At 39.8% G+C, this 25115-nt stretch overlaps 1 protein-coding gene across 1 annotated transcript in view; it reads right to left on the bottom strand.

Annotated features, from left to right (window-relative positions):
• LOC110968570 (corticotropin-releasing factor receptor 2) overlaps positions 1-24898 on the bottom strand; it is a 44893-nt gene extending 19995 nt beyond the window's left edge. Inside the window, 5 exon segments of the mRNA XM_022218474.2 lie at positions 663-769; positions 1821-1906; positions 24255-24374; positions 24518-24553; positions 24556-24898. Of these exon segments, the coding sequence (XP_022074166.2) occupies positions 663-769; positions 1821-1906; positions 24255-24374; positions 24518-24553; positions 24556-24637 (431 nt within the window). The 5' untranslated portion in view covers positions 24638-24898.
• Positions 24899-25115: the final 217 nt, after the last annotated feature.

The following is a 25115-nucleotide window of genomic DNA, read 5'->3' as shown; positions in this document are numbered from 1 at the left end:
GAAACAGGTATCGATGTGAAATGTAAGTCAGAATAGAAAAGTATTTCTGCGTTTACATCTTAATCAGTTGTGACAGGTGTTCATGCAAATTTTACTTTCTAAAAAAAATAGACACGATGGGTGCTCCACATTTAAAGACCTACTAAAGTCTAATCATTTAATTTATACAAGTTTTAACATTGACTTTTGGGTGCAGGTGTTCATCAAAATGTGTTTTCAAAGCAACAGCCAATTGTCAGCAATTACAGATTTTTTTTGTTGAAATCTGCTGAGATTTAATCTCAGAACAGAACAGCAACTATTTTGGGCTTGAACCTGAACATCAGTACTTGCTTTCAGAAACCCACGACAGTCACACCTCAGTACACAAAGCAGCTGAGGCTTTTTGGGGATTTGCCCTGTTCTGTCATAACAGATGTAGGTGTGTGTGAGTTTATCTAAACCAGGACATTAAAAGAAGTACAACTGCCTAGAAGTAAGAAGTGTTGGGAAATACATAATAGGCTTTTCTGAAGCTGCACTGGGCTGCAGAGATGTATTCATCTGACATAAGCAAGTTAATGATATGCAGTCTGAGGATATGACATGAATTTCACTGATTGTCTTCTTTGCGGTCTCATGAATACAGGACACTTTTAGATAGGTACTATTTCTGTACTTGCCTTAAGCACAAGAAGAGAATGAAGGCCACGACAAGGGCTCCCACAGAGATACAGTGGCCTAGGTAGTTGATGATCAGCGCTATTTTATAATGCATTGGATATTTCCTCTGAAAAGATAACACATTAATAATGTCTTTAATGTTACAGTTGGATAATAGAACAGAGAGACACAGGTAGAAATACATCACTAATTCAAAAGGACCTATCTAATGTACGGCCAGCAGCTGCTTTTACTTGCACATTTTCTATTCTAATACATATTCAGTGAACTAATGGATCATCACGAGTAATTATATACTTAGGTCATGACAACATCGCTTCTGTACAACAATTAAGAGGCAGAAGCGTGCAGAGGGTTTTCAAGATAAGCTCTTACTTTATCAATGCATTTAAACTCTGGCCTGTAATGGAGCAATCAGTAACATATTCTGTGTTTGGATGAGATTGTAAAACACATTTTTCTTGGGCTGCAATCACATAATATAAAAGATTTGATATATTTTCAGTTGTCTCGAGCTGTTTGTAGTTGAAAGCAACAGCATTAACAACACAATACTATCCAGGATACTTGAAATGGAAAGACAATGATAACAACAACATATCAATGTGTGTGCAATTGGGCTGTTTCTGCATCTTTTCAGCTGCTCCTCTGCTTATGTTCTCCATCTATCAAGGGGTCATTGTTCTGAAGTTTAGTTAAAGTGAGAGAAAGCAAGTCAAGAAAGCAAATGGCATTGACATACTTCAGTTGTCTTGGCTTAAAACTATCTGAGAAAATAGAGCAAGATCCAGAAATACACATGACCAGGAGACATGATGTGGAGCAATCAGGCCAAATCACATTGCATACAGTACATCAGTGTTACAGTTTGGCCTCAGGCTGTGCTTTAAGGGACACAGACAAGATTGTATTCATGGATTTGTCATCAGGAAACAAATGCTTAGTTTAACTGTGTGTTAAACCGCCATTCGTATTAAAAAATTGCAGTCTAAGATACATTCAGCGTTATAAAAATAACACATTTTCAGCTCCGAAAGCGATGTCTCTGTGTGGCATGAGGGTAATAATAAGAGACTGTGTTGAGCATTTATCTGGGATGGTGAATGGAAAGCTGACAATGAAGGGCAGCAGGATTGCTCCTGCATCACCACACTAACCTTCTCCTCCAGAATGGGTTCACAATTGGAGTAATTGCTCTTCAACGCCCATGTCCCATTGTCCATGCATTCTCTGTAAGCGCTCCCTGCAAGAAAAAAAAGTTATGAACACAGCTGAAAAAAACAGGGAAACTGCAACATTGTTAATGTTTTAAAACACAAGTTGAGTTTTAAAGACTATAAAATCTACATTCAACGCTGCCTTCAGCTGCGTCAGTGCTGGTGTGAGCCAGTAATTTGTTGTGGCAATGTTTTAGTGAAGTGTTTGCCAAGTGGGTAAGCTAAACATCCATGATATTTCTTTAGAGCTCAGTACAAAGTTGAGCACTATCTGTCGGACTCAAACACAGAATACCAATTCCGCAACACAAATTCTTATTCACGAGAGGGAAATGCAAAGCCTCTTACTCTGTCAGTGTATTTGCATATCTTTAAAAACCCCACTTTCTACAATCAACTTTGAACTGAATTTTTCATTTTGAAGTTCCTGTGTACATTCAGCAAGCCCTTTATCTCTAACACCGGAAAATGTACAAAGAGCTGGGTGGAAACATAGCAGCAATAAATGTGTAAAGGTTATTTTCTTCTCCTTTTTATGGCTGGCATTTAAGGTGATCATCTGAACTACCATACTGCCAAGTTACACTTAATTCATTTAGGTTTTTTCATATTGTGAATGAAAACTCAGATTCTGCCTCTGTCACTTCCAGCACTCTCGTTGATTTACTGTGTATTCAACTTTAAATAAATGCCTCTCAGATTAACCTTAACTCACGGTATGATTAGTTTAGTTCCAAATCTGTTAAACTTATGCTTACGTTGATTCATCAACTGTTTCTAAAGGTGCTGAAAGAATAGAATAACTTTCCCACTTACAATAATTAGTCCTCTGCCTAAGTGGAAGTATGATATCTGGATTACCCAAAAACAACCAAACTAGCTTTCATGAAGGTTGGTTGAGAAGTGGATCGTGTTCAAAGAAAGGACACATTCAGTTTTTGTGCAAACTGTGATTACCTTCTTTAAAATTGGTCTTGGCAAGAGACTGCACTCTTCATTTGCACCTCGAGTTATTGTTGTTATTAATAAATGATCAAATTATATTTCCTGTGAGCAGCTGACCCCTGAGGCCACTGTGATCTTTTTGTAAAAACATGAATGGATGAATGAATAAATAGGTTTCTTCCAGTGTTCAGAAAGTTGTATAATGCTTTTCCTCCCCTTGAGGATTAACGGTTTGGACAAATTTCACACAACCTCAGACTGCAATGTTCATACTTACTTACATTCTGAAATAAAATATTCTTTTAAGCAACAAAACAATATGGCAAAAAGTGAGGAAACCATTCACCTCAGAAATGCCTACAGCAACTTTTGCTGCGATGGCAGCAGCCGAGTAATATCCTTAGCATTCACATTACTGTTATATAATGTGACATTTTGTTGTTTGAGAGCAGAAAACTGCTTGTGGCAGCCAGAAATAAATAGGAAGGGGAAAAAAATAAGCGATTACGATTTTCATTTGACTTATGGCAACACATCTGTCTTGTGATTTTTTTTAGCTCAGCTGTTTGAGACAGAGTTGTTTGCACAAGCATAAAGATAAATCAAAGTCAGTTCAGTCACTTAAGCGTTTAAATTAGCGTATGTCCCAAGACACAGACGGCCAATTGTAATCAATTTGAAAACGCAATGTACGTCTGCAAGTCTAAAAACTGCCTCAGCATGTTCATATTGATCAGGTGGCATCCACAGAGTCCCTGTGCAGTTAAAGGCAGCCTTAATAGAATGGATAATTTCAAATGCTTTGATTTTCAAGGCAAATCAACCTGGAAACCCAGGCTCTACTTTGTTTGTACCATCAGTAAGGGCATCAAGAGGGGCACGGCTGCTTCTCACTTCATAATAGTGACAAATTGGATTCATTTATGCATTGATTGCAGTGAACACCAAGTGACAGGAGAAAGAAGAATTGCTTGTACAATTGCAGGGAATTCAATACAACAATCAGCAAAGTCTTGACTCAACTCTATGGTAATGAGCCGAAGGTCTTTTTTAAGCTGCAGTTCTTTAGGACTTTGTTTACAAAGCTGGGTACAAATCTGAAGCAACTGCTGTCTACCTATGATTACAACATAAATAATTAGTTGAATCGTTAGTTCTTTGTCACAACAACAGAATAAACCAAAGGGATTCACATTCTGTTGTTGATATATATTATTGGCATTAACAACAGCAGATATCTTCGATAAATGTTGAATGCGGCACTTTCAGGTTAACTTCCACTTTACTGAAGAAACAAGCAATATTTACTAAGCGTCAGATCAGAATTGGAAATGATACCGTTTATAAACTAAATACACAGAATTCAACATGACTAGGCATTGTTTTGTTTGGATTTGACTATAAAGTGAAGATTTTATGAGACTTTTGCTTTACTTCTTCATGCAATCAACAGTTTCTGGAGAAGGCCTTAAATTTGATTGTGTTTGCAGGACAAAGTCACTTTTATTCATTTCTGAAATGATAAGCGAGTTGGGAAATTCAGGATAATACTAATCCTTGAAATCCTTGTCTTATTAAATGCCACATACACTGTACTAAATGTACTGTATTTCAACCAGGCATCATGTTTCTATACATGTGTCCATATGGGAACTCTCACACAAACACCAAACAACAAAATGTACTGAGAATGTAGAACACAGAGGTGCATGCGGTTCCATGAACGTCCATTGAGTGACGCAAAAGTGCATTTTCGATTTGGTATTTCTCTTCAGCATGCTTGAAATAATTCAGACATCTTTACGGCAAGTAAACAGGATGTATCTGCCATTTCTTAAGTTAACTGTTTCTGTTATGTCACTTCATCATATTGTGATTTTTTTCAGCATACCAAGCAGAGGTTTCCCTGTAACTGGTCTGAGGAATAGAGCTGGTGTTATTAATATGACACCACCAAATTAATTCTGGCATTTACAAACACATACATATAAACTACCGTTCAAAAGTTTAGGGTCACCTCGGCAATTTAATGTTTTCCATGAGAACTCACACTTTTATTCATGTGCTAATATAATTGCACAAGACTTCTCTAATCATCACTTAGCCTGACATGATTAGCTAACACAATGTACCATTAGAGCACAGGAGTAATGGTTGCTGGAAATATGTAGATATGCCATTAAAAATCAAGTATTTCCAGCTAGAATAGTCATTTACCACATTACCAATGTCTAGACTGCATTTCTGATTCATTTATAATGATAATTAATTGTAATGCTGTGTGTGAGTATGTGTGTGTGTTTAAGTAATCAGTGCTAATAATACAGCAGCAGAACAAAGCCATTTCCAGATAAAGGTCTCAGTCTCTTCAGGCAATTATCAGACTGTGTTTGTGAAATAAGCAGTGATGGCGCAGGAGCAGAAGGAAGGGAGCAGGTCGTGAGGTTTGCCCCTGTGAGCGATTCCACTGAGGCAGGACTAATTCAAAGCAGTGGTGCAGGCAGTGCACATCCCTGATGAACCATCTGCACACTGTGCATGATAAGGTTATTCTCAGTGCAGTTTCCCTGTATTATATTGTTACTGTGTAAAATAAAATCACTTCATGACTCATTCCAAGTTTAGGTGAGGAACAAAGCTGCCATGTGAGGTGCTAACAATGCTGTAAACAGCCCAGCGCTGACCACACTCCACTGATGTAAAGACACATTCGAAGATGGAAGAAAAAATGTGCAATTCCCAACTGGTCTATTCTGTGCCAACATTGCCCACCTCTTCTGCCAGCCACTGGGCCAACTTTCCTGCTTTTCTTGGATGCACAAATTTACATTTGCACACAAACACCATATGATTGCTCATGGGTTTTATAACTTGAAGGCTGTTGAGAGAAATGAGGAAAGCTTTGAATTTAATTTGAGTTTTTGTTGGATTGTTTATTCCTAAGTGGCAGATTAGAAGATCTAAAACATTAAAGATGAAGTTATCTGCTGTGAATTAAATCTGTAAATTCTCAGAAGTAATCTGAAAAACAAACCAGACCGTCTGTCTTCATTGCTGCTAAACTTGACCCGTTTCTCTTAGCTGATTGTTATGCCAACCGTGAGGCATATAACACAACAGGAACATTACAGTACAACACTTTTCACTTAAAGGTTGTGTAAGCTTGACTTTCCCTTTCTCGTATTTGATTGTTCTCGGATTTATTTTGTCATCTTGCCTATTTTTAGTTGTGTGTTTTTTTGTGTCAGGAGGCTGGTTTCCTGAGGGAGGGGCTCAAACAAAAGAGAAAAAATATGACATGACAGCTACACCTCCTCAAAGGACCAAGCTGCTGCTTATCACAGATCATCCACTTGTTTCAGTTCGTTGATGAAATAACCAGTAAAACTTCAATCTTTTGTCTGGATGAGTTTCAAACTGTAGTAAAGGTGAAAGGCTGTATTATCTCAATATTGAGTGATCAAAGCAACTGATGTGAACCACACACCTGTACCACTGACGACACTGTTTCCTTCAAGCCATAAGAAATTTAATTTCACCAGCTGGGGACATAAAGAACTAAATAGTATCATAAAATGGGAATTGCAGTGGCATACTTCATTTAGACAGCAGGTACTGGAGAAAAACTGCCAATTTACATACACCTATGTTAGGAGGCACCGGGAGGCATGAAGGTAGAAAATTAAGAGGATATTCCAATAATAAATAAATTATTCAACCACAAAATCAAAATGAATGATATTTGGATACAAGTAGGAAAAAGATGTGCTCCCCAAAAGCTTTGTAATTCAAGAAGCTCTTAAAAGAGTGCCTCCTACTGAACCTGACCAGAGAGGAACCATCTGTCAGTCATGTCTAAAACACACCTGTAGCTGACATTACTACTCTGCCAAGGAAAGTGTGACGATCGACGTACGTTTGTCTGTCTGTTAGCAACATTACTCAAAAACGGAATGACAGATTTGGATGAAATTTTCAGGGAAGGTCAGAAATGACAATGACCAAGTGATTAGATTGTGGCAATGATGCAGCTTATAGTGTGGATCCACGGATTTGTCTAAGATTTCTGTACCATTGTGAGATAGCAGCAAGGCGTCACTGTAACTATGACAACAAGTGAACACTACATCAGCTGCCTGCTGATGATCACATGATTGCAATCCTACTACAAATCAACCGCTGTGGACTTATTGGGATTTATCCGTCGGAGATGATACAAGAAACAATTGTGATTAAACTGTGGGGGCATTTCCAAGTCCCATTAATTGCTGCCCACTACGTATTTAGGTCATGCGATTCAGTGTCCGCACATAATGTACACATGCATAACACACGCCTGTGCTCACTGCAAGGCCATTTTGTTTGCAAGTACATCTATATTAAATGGCCACACTTTATGGTGCCGTGATTTGTGATCATCAATAACTAATAAACAAATGCTGCACTTCTGACAATGCCATATGGGGGAATAAATAGCCTTGGTGGAGTACTGCACTCAGTGCTTTTCTAGTTAAGACTATGACTGAGCTGACCAGCTGTGGATCTCATAGCTTGAAGTCTGTCAAGATGGAACATCTCATGATCAAGATCTTACATATCAGCAGCTGTATGGCCTATTTCTCACCTCAAATGTAATATGAGCAAAAGTTTCTAAACCAGTCGCTATGTTGTAAATTCATTGTTAAAAACTGTTGAAGAGCACCTGTCAATCATCCGTTGTGACATTGCCTCATTGTACACCTATCAATCATCCGATGTTGGGAAGCAGCACAAACTCGCGTCCAAAAACAACCCTGTGGACATGAACCATTGCGCGCTGCTCACACGTCCGCTGTAGTCACTGATTATAATAGAAGCATAGAGTCTCAGCATCCACTGCACATATACAGTCCACATACATGCAGTGGAGCCATTGATTGTGGCTTTCTTCCTCATCCCAGTAATGAATCATAGAGGAAAGTCTTAACCACCATCTGTGAAATGTTTGTGAATGTTTGTTTGCAGGTCTCAGGGGGAACAACTGTGTATGTGAAAAATAAGAAAAATTACCTGAAGTGATTTTACTTGAAGCAGTGTCAGCTGGGGTGAAAACAGTCTGGAAATGAAAAAAAACTATTTGGGCACGTGGACTTAGTGAGCTAACCAGACATCTGTACACTCCTCCTAATCTCTCCTTCAGACCAACACTGAGTGCAACTGCTTTGTTTTTAACCTTTCGTGCAAATGCTATATGGCAGGTTCTGCTGCACTGAATCCAATTCCATCCAGACTGCCTATTATGAGGCCAGTGGAGTGCAATGGTAAATCAGTGGAATCCCTTTCTAAGACTTATTTTCTCACTCAGGAATTCCAAGTATGGTGGTCTTTGTGACGTTTACATCTACACTTTGTGACATGTTCTTTAGAGCTACTTGCGTTCAGCGTTCACTTGGCCATGTCAGGCAGCCATAAGAAGCTCCAAATGTCATGTACACCCTTACCGTTAGAGCTGTCTTGGGAAATGTGAGTAGAAACGCCTGTTAAAAAATACTGTTAGCTTCTAATATCCAAGAAAAATCTCAAGAAATTTAGTCCTGATTTTGTTTCATATCATCTCATTAAATTATTTTGGCTTTCAATTTGAATTGAATTCACACAAAACAAAACTTCTATCCCTGCTTACTGAAAGTCATTATTTGTCTTGAATCCTTTTTCAGTAAAAGACAGTAATGGAGAATATGTCTCCCAGATAATGAGTTCAACCATTTAATTTAGCTCTTCTTCAAGTTGAGACTTCAATGGGAAGCACTGAGTCTTTGACATTAGTCTGGAGCTGTTTTATAATAATGTAGGTTTTTGGCTTATGCTTTTTACTCAGTCAGAATGGTTCCATTTTCGGGCCAACATCTCATCTTCAAGTCTATTCTTCTTGCTGTTTTGAATATGTCAGTGACTGACCTTGCCGCTTTTCATTTATATGAAAAAGTGTCCTTTTCAAAGGGCAAATCTTTTCCCTTTTCCTCACGTGTCTCCTTAAAAGAAATGCTCTCGATGATATATGAGCCCAAAACACCTAACAGAGGACATTTGTGACTGACTGACTTAGACAGAAGTTAACCACATATGAAAGTAGAATGAAAAGTGAAAGAGATAATCTCTGCCTCCAGTTTCCAGAAATCATGTATTTCCAACCCAGATGACCTGTGGTTCAGGTCATAAAAATTAGTCTCCAGTTAGCCCTACCTGACAACACTAAAATGTCAGTGTGACCGCACCAATATGCAACTGCTCCCAAGACCTTGATTGACCCAAGTTTGATCAAATACAACATGACAGCTACACAACTAAAAAAATAATACTGTCCCATCCTTGTCACATTCATTCCGTTATACATTGCGTCAGAGGTGCTAATCCTTTTCAAAGCAAACAGTGTCCCTGACTCTCTGGCATCAAACGCACATGCTGTGACTGGATTACATTAAGCAAATCCCTGGGTGGTTCATTACGAGTTAATACTGTAAGCCCAAACCTGGTTCGATGACAAGTCACACATACATCACAAAGTAAAGAAACTGTTCCTGCTACTAGCTTTGGATATTTGCACATATGTTGTATATATTTGACAGCAGACATGTACTGTAGACACCACATTAGCAGAAAATACAAAAAGTCCTGCCACCTCTTTCATAAAAATGAGTCTGGTTGTTTTCAAATATTATTTGAGCTGTATTTTGTCACAGTTGCTGCAACATGAAATTTAATCTAGAAAGGTTCAGAAATCAAACAAGAAAAGCAGTCAGAGAGCGCTGTACTCCACCAAGGCTGTTCATTCCCCCCATACGGCATTGTCAGAAATGTGCCATTTTTTTCAGAAATGCAGCATTTGTTTATCAGTTATTGATGATCAGAAATTACGGCACTATAGAATGTGGCCATTTAATATAGATGTACCCACAAACAAAATGACCTTGTGTTGAGCACAAGCCTGTGTTTGCATGTGTACGTTATGTACGGATACCGAATCGCGTGACCTGAATATGTAGCTTGCGGAGGGAATTGATGTGACTCGGACTAGGTCAGTTTGTAGTAGGATCACAATCATGTGATTGTCAGCAGGTCATTAATGTACTGTTCACTTGTAGTCCTAGTAGGGCTGGGCGATAAATCGAATTCATTCGATTAATTCTCCTTTTTAAAACCCGACGATTTGAAAATTTGCCAAATCGTAAAATTTAGGTGAGCTTAAATATATAACAATACAGTTTCTTCTTCTGCCTTTCACGACTTGTGCACTGGCGTTTGCTTGCGCCTCTCATCTCCTTCCGCCAAAACACTCATGCCCCCGTCATGGCGGACACAAAAGCAGACGAAGAGTTGGTCACGAGAAAAGGGCCTCATGTTACATCGATTATATGGAAGTGGTTCGGCTTTGACAAGACTGACACAGAGCAAACTACAGTCGTGTGCAAGGTTTGCAAAAGTACTGTGAAAACAAAGAGTAGCAGCACAACTAACCTCTTTCAGCACCTCCAGCAGAGGCATCCTAAAGAATGGGAAGAGTGCTCGCAGCTACGGGAGTGCGGCATGGCTAGCACTAGCCATAGCACACAGACCGCAGAGAAACAACAAAAATCAATTAAAATCGTAATCATCCAAGATGACTAAAAAAAAAAAAATGAGATTTTATTTTTTGGCCATATCGCCCAGCCCTAAGTCCTAGTTACAGTGATGACTTGCTACTATCTCGCAATGATACAGAAACCTTGAACAAATCCATGGATTCAGATTATGAGCCGCATCACTGCCAAAATTTAATCACTTGGTCTTTGTGTTATTTCTAACATTCCCTGAAAATTTCATCCAAAATCCGTTATTCCATTTTTGAGTAATGTTGCTAACAGACAGACAAACAGATGGACAGACAGACAAACCAACACCAGTCGTTGCATAACTCTGACCAGGCTCTACCTCCTTGGCGGAACAACAAACTGGACTAAATATCTCTATTCTGTAATCTGACCCCCGCATTAATTCAGTTCACACTAATGATGTCAATGACAAGAGCAGCCAGAGGGTAAAACTTGAAAGGAAGACACGCCTCTTTCTCTGTCAGACACTGTCATTCTGCATAGAGCCTTCTGCAGAAATGTTCCTGGTTTATTTCTGCAGACAAAATTAGTCACCCGCTTTCACCGAAGATGCCTCGGTTAGTTTAAAATATGCAGTATCTTGGGAGCATAACTAATGTGGGCGCTGCTTTTAGTTGGATAACAAACAAGATATAGTTTGTACTAAAGCCAGCAACACAGAAGGTGGTATTTAGAGCAAGAAATCTGCCAGAGTAGAAAATCCCACTGCACCTTCAATGTTTTCTCAGAGTGACTGTGAGCCTCGGTGTCATGCTCTTCCTCCTACACCTGACAATTGTGGTGGCAGTAGGAGATGTGGCTGTAAAAAAAAAAGAAAAGCTGTGCTGGGTTTAAAGAGAGAAAATTCCCAGCATGACTGCGTCCTAGAACAGCCTCATGGACCACCTAACCTCAAAAGCGCTGGTGGACCTCCACTGAGCCAATCAACAAAAGACACATGAGGTTAGTCTAAAAGCTTTGGCAGAGAGAGTTGCTCACCCAAGCAGCAGCTGGCTCACTACATCATCCATGCTGCATGCACAGTGCAGGAGCATCTTCCACGGCAAACTGACAAAAATAAATGAAAAATTTAACTTGTACACTTTTAACATAGACTTAGGAGAGCAGAGGCTTCCCACCTGGAGTTTGGACACCCACAGTGTGTTGTGAAATGAATGTTAGGGGTCATGAGATGTTCCTGGAACACGAAACAAGAAATTCAAAAGTCTGCTACAAAGAGTGATGTTCTGCAGATTTGCCTTTTTCTTCACCTGCATCACTTCAAGCCACAGGAAAGTAGTCAAATCAAAAGGTCTGTACAACCACAGGCCATTTGTTTCAGCAATTTGAAAAATAGGCTTCATTATAGTCCAGATAACATAAATTGGTAGAAAACGCTTAGTCTGAAGTACACGCTGCATGCCAGTCATTCTCAACTGCTGTTCTGAAGTGGTGTTCTCGTGGGTCAAGCATGGAATTACTTGTGGTAATCCATTACTACAGTGTCCATGACAGAATGAAAAGTAGCCCCGCTTTGTCTCAGTTTTTCATTTTGACTTACAGTAAAATGAAATAAAAATTAAATACAGAAATGCAAGCAGAAAGTTCAAATTCATTCATTTTTAAAGACGTTAGTTAACAATGTCTGACTGAACCGAAACATGAAGTATTAAATGGATGATTATGGAATTTGTGCAGACATTCATGGACTCCAGAGGACAAAACCTAATTATGACAGTGATAACTTCATTTTTTTCTTTATTTTCCACAAATAAGTATTTGTCTTTGTGAGAAAATCAGCAAGTTTAAGTTAGCATTTATCTCTGAGTACAGTCTTACAGGCTCTCTCTCGATGGATAGATGATAGAAGATAGATGGATGATAGATGATAGATAGATGATAGAGAGAACGCCAAATTGCCAAAAGTGTGCAAAGCAGTAATCAAAGCAAAGGATGGCTACTTTGAGGAATCTAAAATATAAAACATGTTTTGATTCATTTCATATTTTTTGTTTACTATATAATTCCATATGAGTTCATTCATAGTTGTGATGCTTTCAGTGAGGATTTACAATGCAAATAGTCATGAAAAAGAAGAAAATTCATTAAATGAGAAGGTGTGTCCAAACTTTTGACTGCTAGTGTATATTATTTAGGTGGCCCCTGGCCTCCTGTCATTTTGCAAGATCAGCCCCTGAGCAAAGAAAGCTCAGTATCCCTGCAATAGGAACTTTGTCTTGTTAGTAAAGGCCAGTCTGTTTACAATTAAATTGACTGGAGCAGTAATTTTGTCAAAATTCAGAGTGTTCTCTCAAGTGCAATTAGATGTTATTGATATTTTTGCTCCTTGTCAATAGGTTAAAATGTATTCTACAAATTAACCTGCACTCCAGAGGATTGCTCGGTACCCTGACATTTAAAATCAGCTTCTCAGAGATCAATAAAATAACTGGATGAACAAATAGGCTACTTATTTTTGACTGTGTGGGCTGTCACACATCATAGTGTAGACAGAAGCATATTATATTTTCTGAGATGTTTGGAACAAAGAACTTGCCTGTGTGACTCAGTGATCTGGTCAGGGGCCACTGTTTTCAAAGACAAAATCCAGACTGTGGATGTAATTATGGCACAAAGAATATGTCCTCCAGTTTTTAGGCCAAATTTAAAAACACCTTGGAGTAGGACATCAGCAGACAGCTGGAGGTTACTAAACATCTCTCTGAGATATCTCTCTCTCTCTCTCTCTCTCTCTTCTGCTGAGGATATTTTATTTCTCTGTCTCTTAACATATGAATTGTACAGACAGAATTGAAGAATTATAAATCCCCATTAAGGGAGGAAGGGAGGGAGGGAGAGCTATGATTGACACCCTCATTTTAAATTAGATGGTTCATTGATTTCAAGAAACGAACTAATGAGAAGGATGTATGTACGTGACATAAGTATTAATATCTTACTTGGTTATGCCCTCTGGCATTGTATATTCATTAGAGACATTTATATATCAGGAAATCCCCTCTAGTAAAACATCACTAAACCTGAGATGAATATGTTAGTCGTTATGTCTGAGTATTTTAAAGAAAAGAATTTAAAGCGGCAGGAAGGCAGCTTTTCTCAGTTGAACTTGAAGGAATGGGGCAGGTTTTGTTTGGGCTGCAGAGCCAGTTGGCTGGAACAGCTGAACATATGCAAGAAGGGAAATAGAAGGAGACAGCAGCATACAAACACTATTATTCCTCCAAGTGAAGATTTTCTTTTGTTTTTCTGAACTCAATATGCACATTCAGAATGTTGGCATGAAATTAAGTGTAGGATCACCATATTTTTTTTAGCCAAATGAGATTTACGTACAACTGCTCATTCCTTAAATAATAATCTAAATACTACATCTGGAAACAGACAAATTCACTGTAACACTGAAACCAGGCTAAGCAGAAGTTATGTCTGCCATTTATCATATTAGTTTAGAGTTCTATCTTGCTTGCTAATTTGGATGCGTGTATACATTTTCTGGCAATCCATGTAGAAGATGCTTCAGATGGTGGCACTACAAAAGAAAAGCAAGAGACAGGCATCCCGAAGATGTACAAATGCCATGGCAAAGACTGCAATGCAATAATAACGAATTAGCACATCAGGACACCAGTCTAAGTTAACAAGTTGCTGAGAAATTGGACCAAATTATCAAATCGCCATATGGTCATATGTGCAAGAATTTTATTTAGATCGACAGACTGTCTGAATCGCTCCATCCATTTGGACTATTTGGTTGAACAAACAGAGATTCAGATAAAAGTAAAAGTAGTAGCTTCACTGCACATGTCTTAAGAATCGTACCATGAGCAACTGCTATGATAAAGAGAGCGTGCGTAGTTGTCAGTCTATCTCCTCCTGTTTAGCAGAGAACATGAATCTCTCTTTAAAGGCTTTGAGTAATGACCAGTGAAGCAGACAGGCCAACGGAGCCTGAGGAAGAGATGCTGTGCAATCTTTTGCTCACAGCTGCGTCTCTAAAGCTTTCCCGTTTCTCTCCATGCCCTCGTGACATATTAGGTACAACTGCAGAGGCAAACATTTGACTGCATGTTTGCTGTCAAACTCTCACCCCTCACAGCCATACCGAAGTCACTTGCTGAGAGAAAATGAGCAAGAGGCCATGTGCTAAGTCTGTAGCCTTCAGCGAAACCAACAAGCAACCAAATATGAAGGATAGCATGTCTGGGTAATGATGAAAATATATTATCTGACATGCACAACAGAAAAACATGCACATATTGTCATACTTCATAAGCACTTTAACCTACTCAAATTTATAGTTGGTCACTGCAACAACAATAAGCCCTTTTCAGTCTAATTATTGTTATTAAACTCTAAGAATTCATTTGTATTGGGTCTGTATTGTTTGACTTTATACCTAATCCCATTTTTCACTACCAAAATATTGTTTTTTTGGAGGAAACACTGTTGCATAAGACATGTGATGTAGAGCAGTGAAGTGTCGTAAAGGCTAAAGGTTAAAATACCTAGTTATGGTTTATGAGGGTCATGGTTTTTCTAAAATATTGCAAAAGTCTCAACTACTGTCCTACACATATTGACCAGTCACAACATTAAAATCAGCAACAGGTGACGAAAAGAACACTGATCATCTTGGCACCGAAGTGAATATAATGGGTTTACTCTGTAGGACAACCAAAGGGCTTCTCTGTTCAGTGGGTATGATTGAACCCAACAGACTCTGGAGTCACTGCTGCGTAGTGTCCAAACAGGTGGGGTGTTTTGGGCATCAGGATGCCTCTTGGGTACCTTATTTTGGATTCGTTTCAGGGAGGAGACCCTGGTATAAATCAAAAAGTTCCTGAAGGGATTGCATAGCTTATCACTTTTGGAATAGGAAAACTGGAAAATGCCGCTGGGGACACACTTGTAATTGGAGAAAATGGATGGGTGGATTTCACAGGAATGCAATGTTCTGCTGGGAAAACCTGAGTCCTGTCATTCATCCAGATGTTAGTTTTACATGTGCCGCCCCACCAAATCATTGTTGCAGATCAAGGACACCCCCACAATACAATCAAGCATCTGTGAGATGTTACAGAACAAGTTCAGAACATGGAAGAACCACCCAGCAACCCACAGGATCCACTGAGGTCCCATGTTTATGCCCTGATGGGTCAGAGCTGTTGTGGTAGCACAGTATTAGCCAGGTGAGTTTAACATTGTGGTGGCTGGGTATACAAGACTTCTGCGCCTTGACTTTAGACACCAGGGCAGTGTTTTATCTCAGGCAACAAAAGCAAAGAAAAGTTTCATGGAGGTGAATAAAAAACATTGATACGCATGCTAGCCTGACTAGGCACTAACGCTTGCTTATCTGCATGCACAATTATAAATATGAAGTAGCTTTGGTCAAGAATTAAAAACTGGCTGACAGTGAAAACACAGACAACAGTCATGAGCAAGACGCACATTCATCTCCAGAGACAAATGACAGCATTACATGTGCGATCACGGTACCACAGCAGGCTAAGTAGTATCCGACCAAGAGAACTGTTACCTTTCTTCATAGGTACTGCGATTTTAAGGCTTCCTTAACAAGCAAGCTGTTCCATCCTCTTAGTTCTGATGTGTAAAAATGCCAATTCTAGATGGAGTGGGGAAGAGAGGGTGGACAAAGGAGGTGAGGGTGGAAAAAAGGAGGTGAGGGTGCCCCAGCTTAGTCCCTGTGGCTGTGGATTGATTCCATGGCAAGATTGTATTGGTTCCCCTTTAATTTCCCCACCTTTCCTGTCTCTAATCAACTGCATTGCAATAAAGGCTCAAAATGCCCCAAAAACAATCCAAAAGGTGGGAGGTAAGACACAAACTCATCTACCATAACACACCTCCCATAGAAGTGTAGCTTTTAGGAAATAAATGTGGCAATCAAGTGTCATTGGAGCTCTAAATGAGAGATTATGTTTGATATGATGAGATGAAAAAAAAAGTAGGAAGTAAATGAAGTGTAACAATTTTAATGGTGATATGAATCCTCGGAAAATAAGGCACAATGCTGGATAGATTAGTGATGAATGGTTAAGTGAGACAATCAGGCTGGGAAATGACAAACGCCTCTTCCTTAAAAACATAACACAAGAAAAATAAAAAGAGCTCCCATGTCAACAATAGTGACCATCTAGATGTGTGAATTGTACGTTGGTGTAAAAATGTCAGTCCAGCTCTTGTACTGTCGCGTGACACATGTGGATGCTGGGCCAGTAATAAGGAGGCTGGTGCTGACTGGACCCCCTCCAGTACCTGGTTTGCATTAGCTGGTGAAATGTTTGTTACACATTCTGACCAGAATGTGCTGACTGAATAACCTCTTACCCAGCCTCACCGTGGAGAAGTGGATCAAAGGTTTCAAGGGGTTAGATTCACGGCAGGAGAGCTCTTTGACAGAGACCTGCAGTGCCGTCAATGGATTCAGCAGACAAAAATAAACTGTGGCAGCCAGAAGTGCATCATTCTATGCATGAGAAACTACACATGGGAAGTCAACGGCATCAGTAGGACGAATGTCTAAAATGAGATGTTCTGTGGCTCGGAAATTTCCAAATCAATAAATACAATTACAACTCCAGACCATCGACATGCAGGCATTCATAAGTCTTTTTCACAGCTTTCTTAAAGGTAGAAATATTAGTTTCAGATTCGTGCATTTCTGGGGACATGATGGCTCACTGACAAGACTATGTGAAGCAGTGCTACACTCAGACCATCATTAAACTTGAGGGGTAATCAGGGAGTCATCAGTAAATGTAAGGACATTTTTAGACTACTTGTAAATATTTTTAAATTCTAAAAATCAGTGACACAACCACACCTCTGAAGACTCTAGATTGCATTTTGAGATTTGTGCCCAAAGGCCTGTCCTCCTGTGACACCGGTGGCTCTTCAATAATCTCTGAAAGTTTTCTTAGCATCTAAATTATTCCAACTATTGCATCCCTTTTAGAAAGAGATGACCGTTTTGTGTAGATGCTTTTTCAAACAGAATAGGGAAAAAAAACAACAAAAATAGACATAGCATCCTTTTAAAGCATTATTGTGAACTGCCAGAGCAGCACAAAACTAACATTTTCATGTTTAATGATGATGCTCGTCTTTGTTTATTCATTGCTTTATTTCGGTGCCATGTTTGCTTCTGAAAGGCGAGGTGAAGTTGTACAGACTTGTCTCTGATTTAAAATAAAGCGACAAGCTGTGTCCCCGACATGCAGCACTGCATTAGCTTCACTCTCCTCTCTGAATCTGATACGCACTGTGGCACTGATACGTCTCAGATTTTATTAATCCTGATAAGGGAATCAATAAAGTTCTATTGTAGGGACAGCGGTCTTGACTTTGACTTGTGTGGACTAGAAAAGTAAATTCTGTGCTGACAAGTTGTCTCCTCTGTGACAATGAACAAAGACACACGAGTGTAAAGTGAAGTTACCAAAAGAGGACATGATTCATGATTCATTTTTATTCATTATATAATTAGAGTTATTTTCTGGGGTCCACTCAACAGACAATGCACACAGGTTACAGAGAGATGATTCGAAATTGCAAAGCTGACACCTCAGTATTGATATTATTCATCTATACCACTGCGAACATCTTGTCTTGCTTGAGGCACGACAGGACGCACATCACGTGAAAGTGACAAAACAGAGACGGTGAATGACTTTAAACCACGTCTAACAACACTTCAACAGGGATGATGTTCATTTCATGTCACTAGAGTTAAATAAAAGCATCACAAAAAAAGGACACATGAAGGTTTAAAAATGCATAAAGCTCTTAAGCCACTCTGTGCAGACATTAATATTTAAAAGAGTTTACAACCACTTACCTGAGCGAGACTTAAGTCTGTGAAAGTCTTAAATTTTTCAAAAAGATTAGCAACATTTTGCTGATATTAGACATAGTCAGCTGTTCAACTGAAAATACTACAGAAAACCTAAAAGGTTTCACATACAATGCTACATTTATATTATCCAGTGTTCAGCAGTGTTGTACTGGGAGTACAAAGCACAAGGTACTGCATTTAAAATACAACAATAGTCCATCCTTGGTCATGCATTTCTAATGCACAGTCCAGTAGCATAAGATGTTTGGCCCAGAGACATTCCAGGCAAATGGAAGAGAATCTCATGTTAGTCTCACAGGCCAGCTACCGAATAAGTTGCCAAAATGACTGACTTAAAAACAGATCTCACTCAGCTTTGTTTTGCAAAATGTTGAGGCGTAGCTTCATATCAATTCATTTTTTTCTTTCAACCTCTCTGTGTTACTGCATTGTGTTAATTACCACCTGCTTCTGGGATTTTAGGGCGAGCTTCTATTCTTAGTCTGACCTATTTTGTGAGTTTAAATTTTTATTTATCCCTGATTTCAAATGAGTTCTGCTAATGGGACCAAAATACTCCAATGGCATGTCACTTTGTTGTAAAAACATGCAGCATCTATCAATTATGAAATTAGGAGCTTTATAGCAATAATGGTTTTATGAGACCATCTTTTTGCACTACAGCGAACAGGGCTACATATACAGAAAAAAACAATCACACTCGCATTCACACCTACGGGCAATTTAGAATAATCAATCTCAGCGTATTTTTTGGACTGTGGGAGTACTCGGAGAAAACCCACACATGCACAGGGAGAACATGCAAACTCCAAGCAGAAAGATCCCAGGAAGGCCAGGAGATCTTCTAGCTGCAAGGCAAAAGTACTAACCAAGGCGTCACTGTGCAGCCCTTTACAATGTTCTAACTTCTGAAAATATTCCAAAAGTCACGGAACAACACAATGAAGAGGAATGGGAAATCCATTAAGTAGTTTGCCTTCATGATTTGTATCAGAATCCTACAGATCTGCATTGAACGTTTTGGCATACAGGCTAATTTGTGGTTTTTGTATTCAAGTGTCTGCACGTGTCAGCATGGGATACATTTTGTCATCACTTAAAGTCCATGACATCCATTTACAGCCTAAAACGTTTGACCACACCGACTCTGAACTCTACCAGTGAACAGAGCCTGCATGTGTCAGTAAAACAAACCATAATCAAGACAGATGCTAGTCTTGAGGAGAGGCTGTGTGAGGTATGTGCCATCATCCATATCTAGAATTAATTGTTGAAAGAGCTGTAATTGAAGTGATTGCCACAGAACTTTGGAAGTGCTTTGATCTGTACAGACCTTCCATTGACGGAGCTCAAACACAGTAAGAAGTCCAAAGTTCTCCAGAAATCCTGTGCTATGCATGCCCACTGTGCCCTACATGCCTTACTAATAATGGAATTATTATTACCATGCTACAGACCAATCTGTAAGAACCTGCTATAATCTACAAGAATGCAAAGTCACAGCCAAGTCATAGAAGACCTGTGTCTATTTCTGGGTTGATATGAGGGGCAATGTGACTGCAGTGAAAAGAACTGCATGAGTGTCACCTTTCTGCTTTCAATATCTACATCTGTCTGCCCTGAGGGATAGGAAAACCATGCATTTGCCTTAACAACATCTGAAGGCTCCAGAATAAAGAAAAGGCTTGTTACACTTACTTGGTGAGTTAGTCCACTCTCAATTTTTTCTATATTCTGTACAATAAATACAAAGCTACTGCCCATGGATGCATGAGAAGAGGTGACGCAAAAGTTAAAAAAAAAAAAAAAAACTTCTATGACTCAGTCAGGAGTCAGACATTAATTATATAACTACCAGGAGGTGCTTAGTTTAACAAGCACAAGCTTTGCAGGAGCTGTGGCTTCCTGGGGTCCTGTTATGTTGAGAATTGACTGCTGCCGGCCAAGATGCGCTCCGATGCACAGCCCCTTGAGAAACGAGCCAGGCAAGCTGTTTATCCCTAATTTGCGGCATTTGACTCCGAGTTAAACTAACTTTGGACAGAGATCCAAGTGGTAGAAATCTCCTCATCCAAGTCATGCCAAGAAACTGGATAAACATCTTTGTCAAGATGTCAGATTGGCTTTTAAAATCAATCCTACCTCGGTGACTGCTATAATACCACTTTCATCCACTTCATCCATTTAACTGTGGAAACGCTCAGTGGCAAACAGAGGAGAAGTGGAGATGTGAACGCTTGAAAATGTCCCATACGATTTAAAAATAACTTCAATTGCAAAAAATAAAAGAAGCAAAACTGCATAGCCTGCAGAAGAGCTCCAGAAATAATGCGCAATTAGATCCGTTTTGATCCTTCAAAAGTACAAGTTAAGGTTAAGCAGGTGGTGTTTAGATATGTCACACTCCAGTCCCATCAACCGCCTGCAAAGATTCCACGCTCATATGCACGACTGCCATAATTTGACATGATCAAAATTGTGTTACATGACTCCATACAGTGAATTCTTCACAGCCTATTAGATTCCTGTGTGATTTCTGTGTTTTTGCACAACAGCTCATCACAGAGAGCCAAATCGATCAAGCCTGCCACAACAAATTTATTGAGCCATGAGTCTACGCTTCCTCTGCGTTTGGTCTTACGATGGGGGACACATGAAAGTAATACACAAGCCAAAAATGCTTATTGTCTTATGTTTTATGGCTGCAAATAGAAATGTCCTTATATTCTCTTACTTCTGAAACTATTTATATAATGTTCATTAGTGTACGTAATTGGAAACACTAATGGAATCACAAAATAAAAGGATTTTTTTCACATATCACTGAAAACATGTAAGTACTCATAAGCTTTTACACACATATGACAGCATAGACATGTAACAAATCAACACTAGTGTCAGTGTGCCAGCCCATTCTGTAGTGGAGTACATAATGGTCTGCTGCACCATCTTATCATTATGCCATCAGAATATTCTGGCTTGTCTGCATTTCTTTAAATCAATCTCAGCAGTCATGTCCTCTGCAAAACTTGAAATTGTCTGTGTGGTAAGTGGCTGGATGGAGTTTTTTTTTTTTCTTGTTGTTATTCCCCGTTGTGAAGGAAACAGTCACACACAGATAATGGTAGGGGGGGAGAATGGTAGCTGAAATCAGCGGTGGCTTTTACCTGCATGCTACATCCGGTGAGTCACATTAAATCAGCACTAATCTAGAGCCAGACGAGTGGAAAACTGACTCTTTTAATTACAAGAAATAAACCTGCAGTCTGCAGTTAGAACAACCTGTTTTTGTAATGAAATTATTCATTGACTCCAGTAGCAACAGCAAAAAAAAAAAAAAAAAAAACACACCTTTTTTTCATTTCACCCCTGATCTTCATTGTGCTCAGTAAGACAACTTAATTTCCCTAAATGATTTTAGATTTGATTTGATTCATGTGCTCATTTTCTCTAGTAAAACAGCAGTAAGCAACAGAAGAAGTACGGTTCTTTGTGCATTTATATTATAACCTCCTGTCCCTACAAAATCCCATTATACTCCAGTGCACCTGGCAGACCTACAATTTGATCAGTGTTGCGAAAATATTCACATACTACAATCAATATCTACAATTTAGCCGTAATATCTGGTCCTCCGCCTGGCAAAAGTGTCATATTGATGGACAAGAGTGTGATGAAATGAAGGTATACATGAGAGGAGGTCCGTTGTCATAGCTACATGCGTCCATCAAACCACCATGCATACTTAACGAAAATAAAGCACCAGCAGGGCAAAAGGTGAATCAATGCACCAAGAGGTGACTGAGCAAGCAGCAGAGGCAGTGTAGGGGTGTGTGTGGAGGGTGACACTGCATGTGAGACTATCATACACACCTGTGTCAGGTGAAATATCCAGGCTTCAACGTCATAAACCCTCATGTCCAGTGAGTTACAGTAGGGAACACATAGTGCTGCTTTGGGAAATTGATGCATATTTTTCTGACTGTGGCAATAATTTTATCAGTATTATGATTAAAACAGGAGTTACATAATGTGACAGTGTTGGTGTTGTACAGAGTTGTGATATGATGTTCTCAGCTCTGACTAAAACTTTTGGCTGATGCAGTTTGGCTCTTAAATAGCTCAGCCTCTCAAGGCAGCAGATTAAAACCGTCCTTTTAGCATATTGCTGAAGCTAACAAGCATGTGAAAAGTGTTTTCATTGTCACTACAGATGGAAAATTTGAGTTTGAATCTGACAATAACAGAAACGCCTGCTTACTGACGTCAAATGACAAAGTTTTAAACACACTGGGAGCTTCACTGGGTTGCAGTGATCAGTATTGTTAACTTACAAATTATAACAGTGGCCCGTTGTATGTTGAGCAATGTGCAAAACTCCACAAACAGGGAGTTCAAGCATTATTTGTTGACATTTTTTGCCTTTATTGATAGTGACATGCAGGGAGGGGAGGACATGCAGCAAATCACCATGAACTGTAATTGAAAACACTGCGCCAGCGCCACAGCCACTACACAAGCTCATCCAAGTGAGCTACAGGGGTGCAACACTAACAGTTATTTTGACAAGTCCTCCAGCCTGACAGACCACACACTCCCTTCACTCTAAGTAGTGAGGAAAATACAAAGCAGCACAGTTTAGGCACAGAAACAATTTGTTTGACCTGAAAGATCACGGAGAAACCAGTGTTATAGTTCCAAAAATAAACATGTGGTTAAGATCATCCATCCATCCATCCATCCATCCATCATCTATACACCACATAATCCTCATTAGGGTCACGGGGAACTGGAGTCTATCCCAGCTGACTTATGACAAAGGAAGGGGACACCCTGGACAAGTCACCAGTCTATTACAGGGATAGACAAACAATCACACTCACCTTCACACTACAAACAATTTAGAATTACCAATTAACCTCAGCATGTTTATGGAGTGTGGGAGGAAGCTGGAGTACCAGAAAAACCACGCATACACAGGGAGAACATGCAGACTCAATGCAGAAAGATCCCAAAGACCACCAAGTCATTGTGCAGCCTGGTTAAGATCGCAAAAATGATTTAAAGTATCACCGACTATCAGCGTTTTGAAACAAAACAACAGCCTCCTGTGTTGAGGTCCAATGTTTCGCTGACCCATCCATCCACCCCCACCTCCTTCATATAGTACAGAATAATCCCCTCACCTCCTCCCTTGTTCCTCCTGTAACTACTATGGCCACTACAGTCACTGTGCCATTACAGTAACCACCAGCCACTTGAACAAAACACCTCTGAGGTTGCTTTTATACCTTAGGAGCCTCAGTTTTATTGACAGAAACATCTTTTTTCTCCTCCTCTATTGTAGCTGCCCCGCAATTTCAGTGCATCGTCACATCGGCTAAGTTATTTATAGGAACAAAACAAGATTCAAGCAATAAATAAAGCCAAGAACTGTCATCACATCACAAGTAGCATTATCACAAGTAATAGTTTAAATGACTTCAGCTGTATTTGTGCTTTTGTATTGCATGAACAGCTACATGCTCATGCTGCTGCAGCTGCTCCAGTGACATGAGGTGTGATGATCACTGAGATCCACAGCCACTGCTGCTGTGGATCAGAACAGAAGGAGGGTCAACAGACCAAGCAGAGGGCTGAAAATTACTCACTGCAAATGAGAATTCATAGGGTAGTCACTGTGAGGTTATTGTAGATATGGATTAGTTAGTGGCTGCTTATAGCCTACTGAAGAGGCACTTCTTATATGTTCACCTTTTTTTCCATTATTTGAAATCTGGCAACACATTACAGTGCACATTTGCTAAAGAGGCACGTTCCTTCTTTTTCACAATTGATTAAACAATTTTGAACAGAATTCCTCACCATAATCCAAATCAGTGTGCGTTATGAAACTTTTGCCATCGAGAGAAAATGTCTTACTGGTTGTGTTGTACTTCACTCCATTGATGTACTCCGGGCAGGGTCTCTCCACCATCCTGCCGCTGCTGCTCCGTGGCCAGCAGGTTCCAATCTCATCCGTGGTGGCATTGCAATATAAACCTTGGGTTAAGAAAAAGAAAAAGAAAAAAAAAAACAAGTAGCTAAAGAAAAAATGCACACGTCAACAGCTTCCCTTTTCCAAGACGCACCAAAAACATCTTTCAAATGCTGAACAAAATTTTACAACAGCAGTTCCATCTTACCGTCAGCGCTCAGCAACGACACTGAAGCGTTTTCCAAAAAGTGTCCTGGAAAGCCTCCACCAAACTACAATTCACGTCCCCGAGCTCTCCAAAAATGATCTCGTAAATAGTAGCGTCCATGGTGCGACCAGATTTCAGAGAATGAATTCAGGTGCGAGAGGAGGAGGAGGGCACCGTGCGCCCCGCGGTGTCCATGGGCATGTGAGGAAGAGCAGCAGCACTGACAGGCGGAGAGCCCGGCGCTCCGTGCGGGAGCTCCGCTGACCAATCAGAGCCGAGGATCCGCTGCTCCGTCCGCATGAGAGACGGTCGACACGGACATGATCACATCACGGACTGTGTCACACTCTGACACTTCACACCTGCCCCACCTGTGTCTTATTTCTGGCGAGAAAGTCGAATTCAATGCAGGGACACAGAAAGTCTGAAGTGTGGGTGAGAGATGCGGAATCACACGTGCACATACCTGTTGATGGTTGATATTAGATGGAGCAGATCAGCTATGAGAAAAGCAAGGAGCCCAAAAAATGGTTCATTTTCAATTAGAAAATGTGTACAAAAATAATTCTTAACCCTCACATGCATAAGTGGGTCAAAA

Source organism: Acanthochromis polyacanthus, chromosome 9, assembly GCF_021347895.1.
Source record: "Acanthochromis polyacanthus isolate Apoly-LR-REF ecotype Palm Island chromosome 9, KAUST_Apoly_ChrSc, whole genome shotgun sequence".
In the NCBI taxonomy this organism is placed as follows: Eukaryota; Metazoa; Chordata; class Actinopteri; family Pomacentridae; genus Acanthochromis; species Acanthochromis polyacanthus.
Note: the sequence above shows the minus strand (reverse complement) of the source record. Positions and strands in the feature narration are given on the sequence as shown.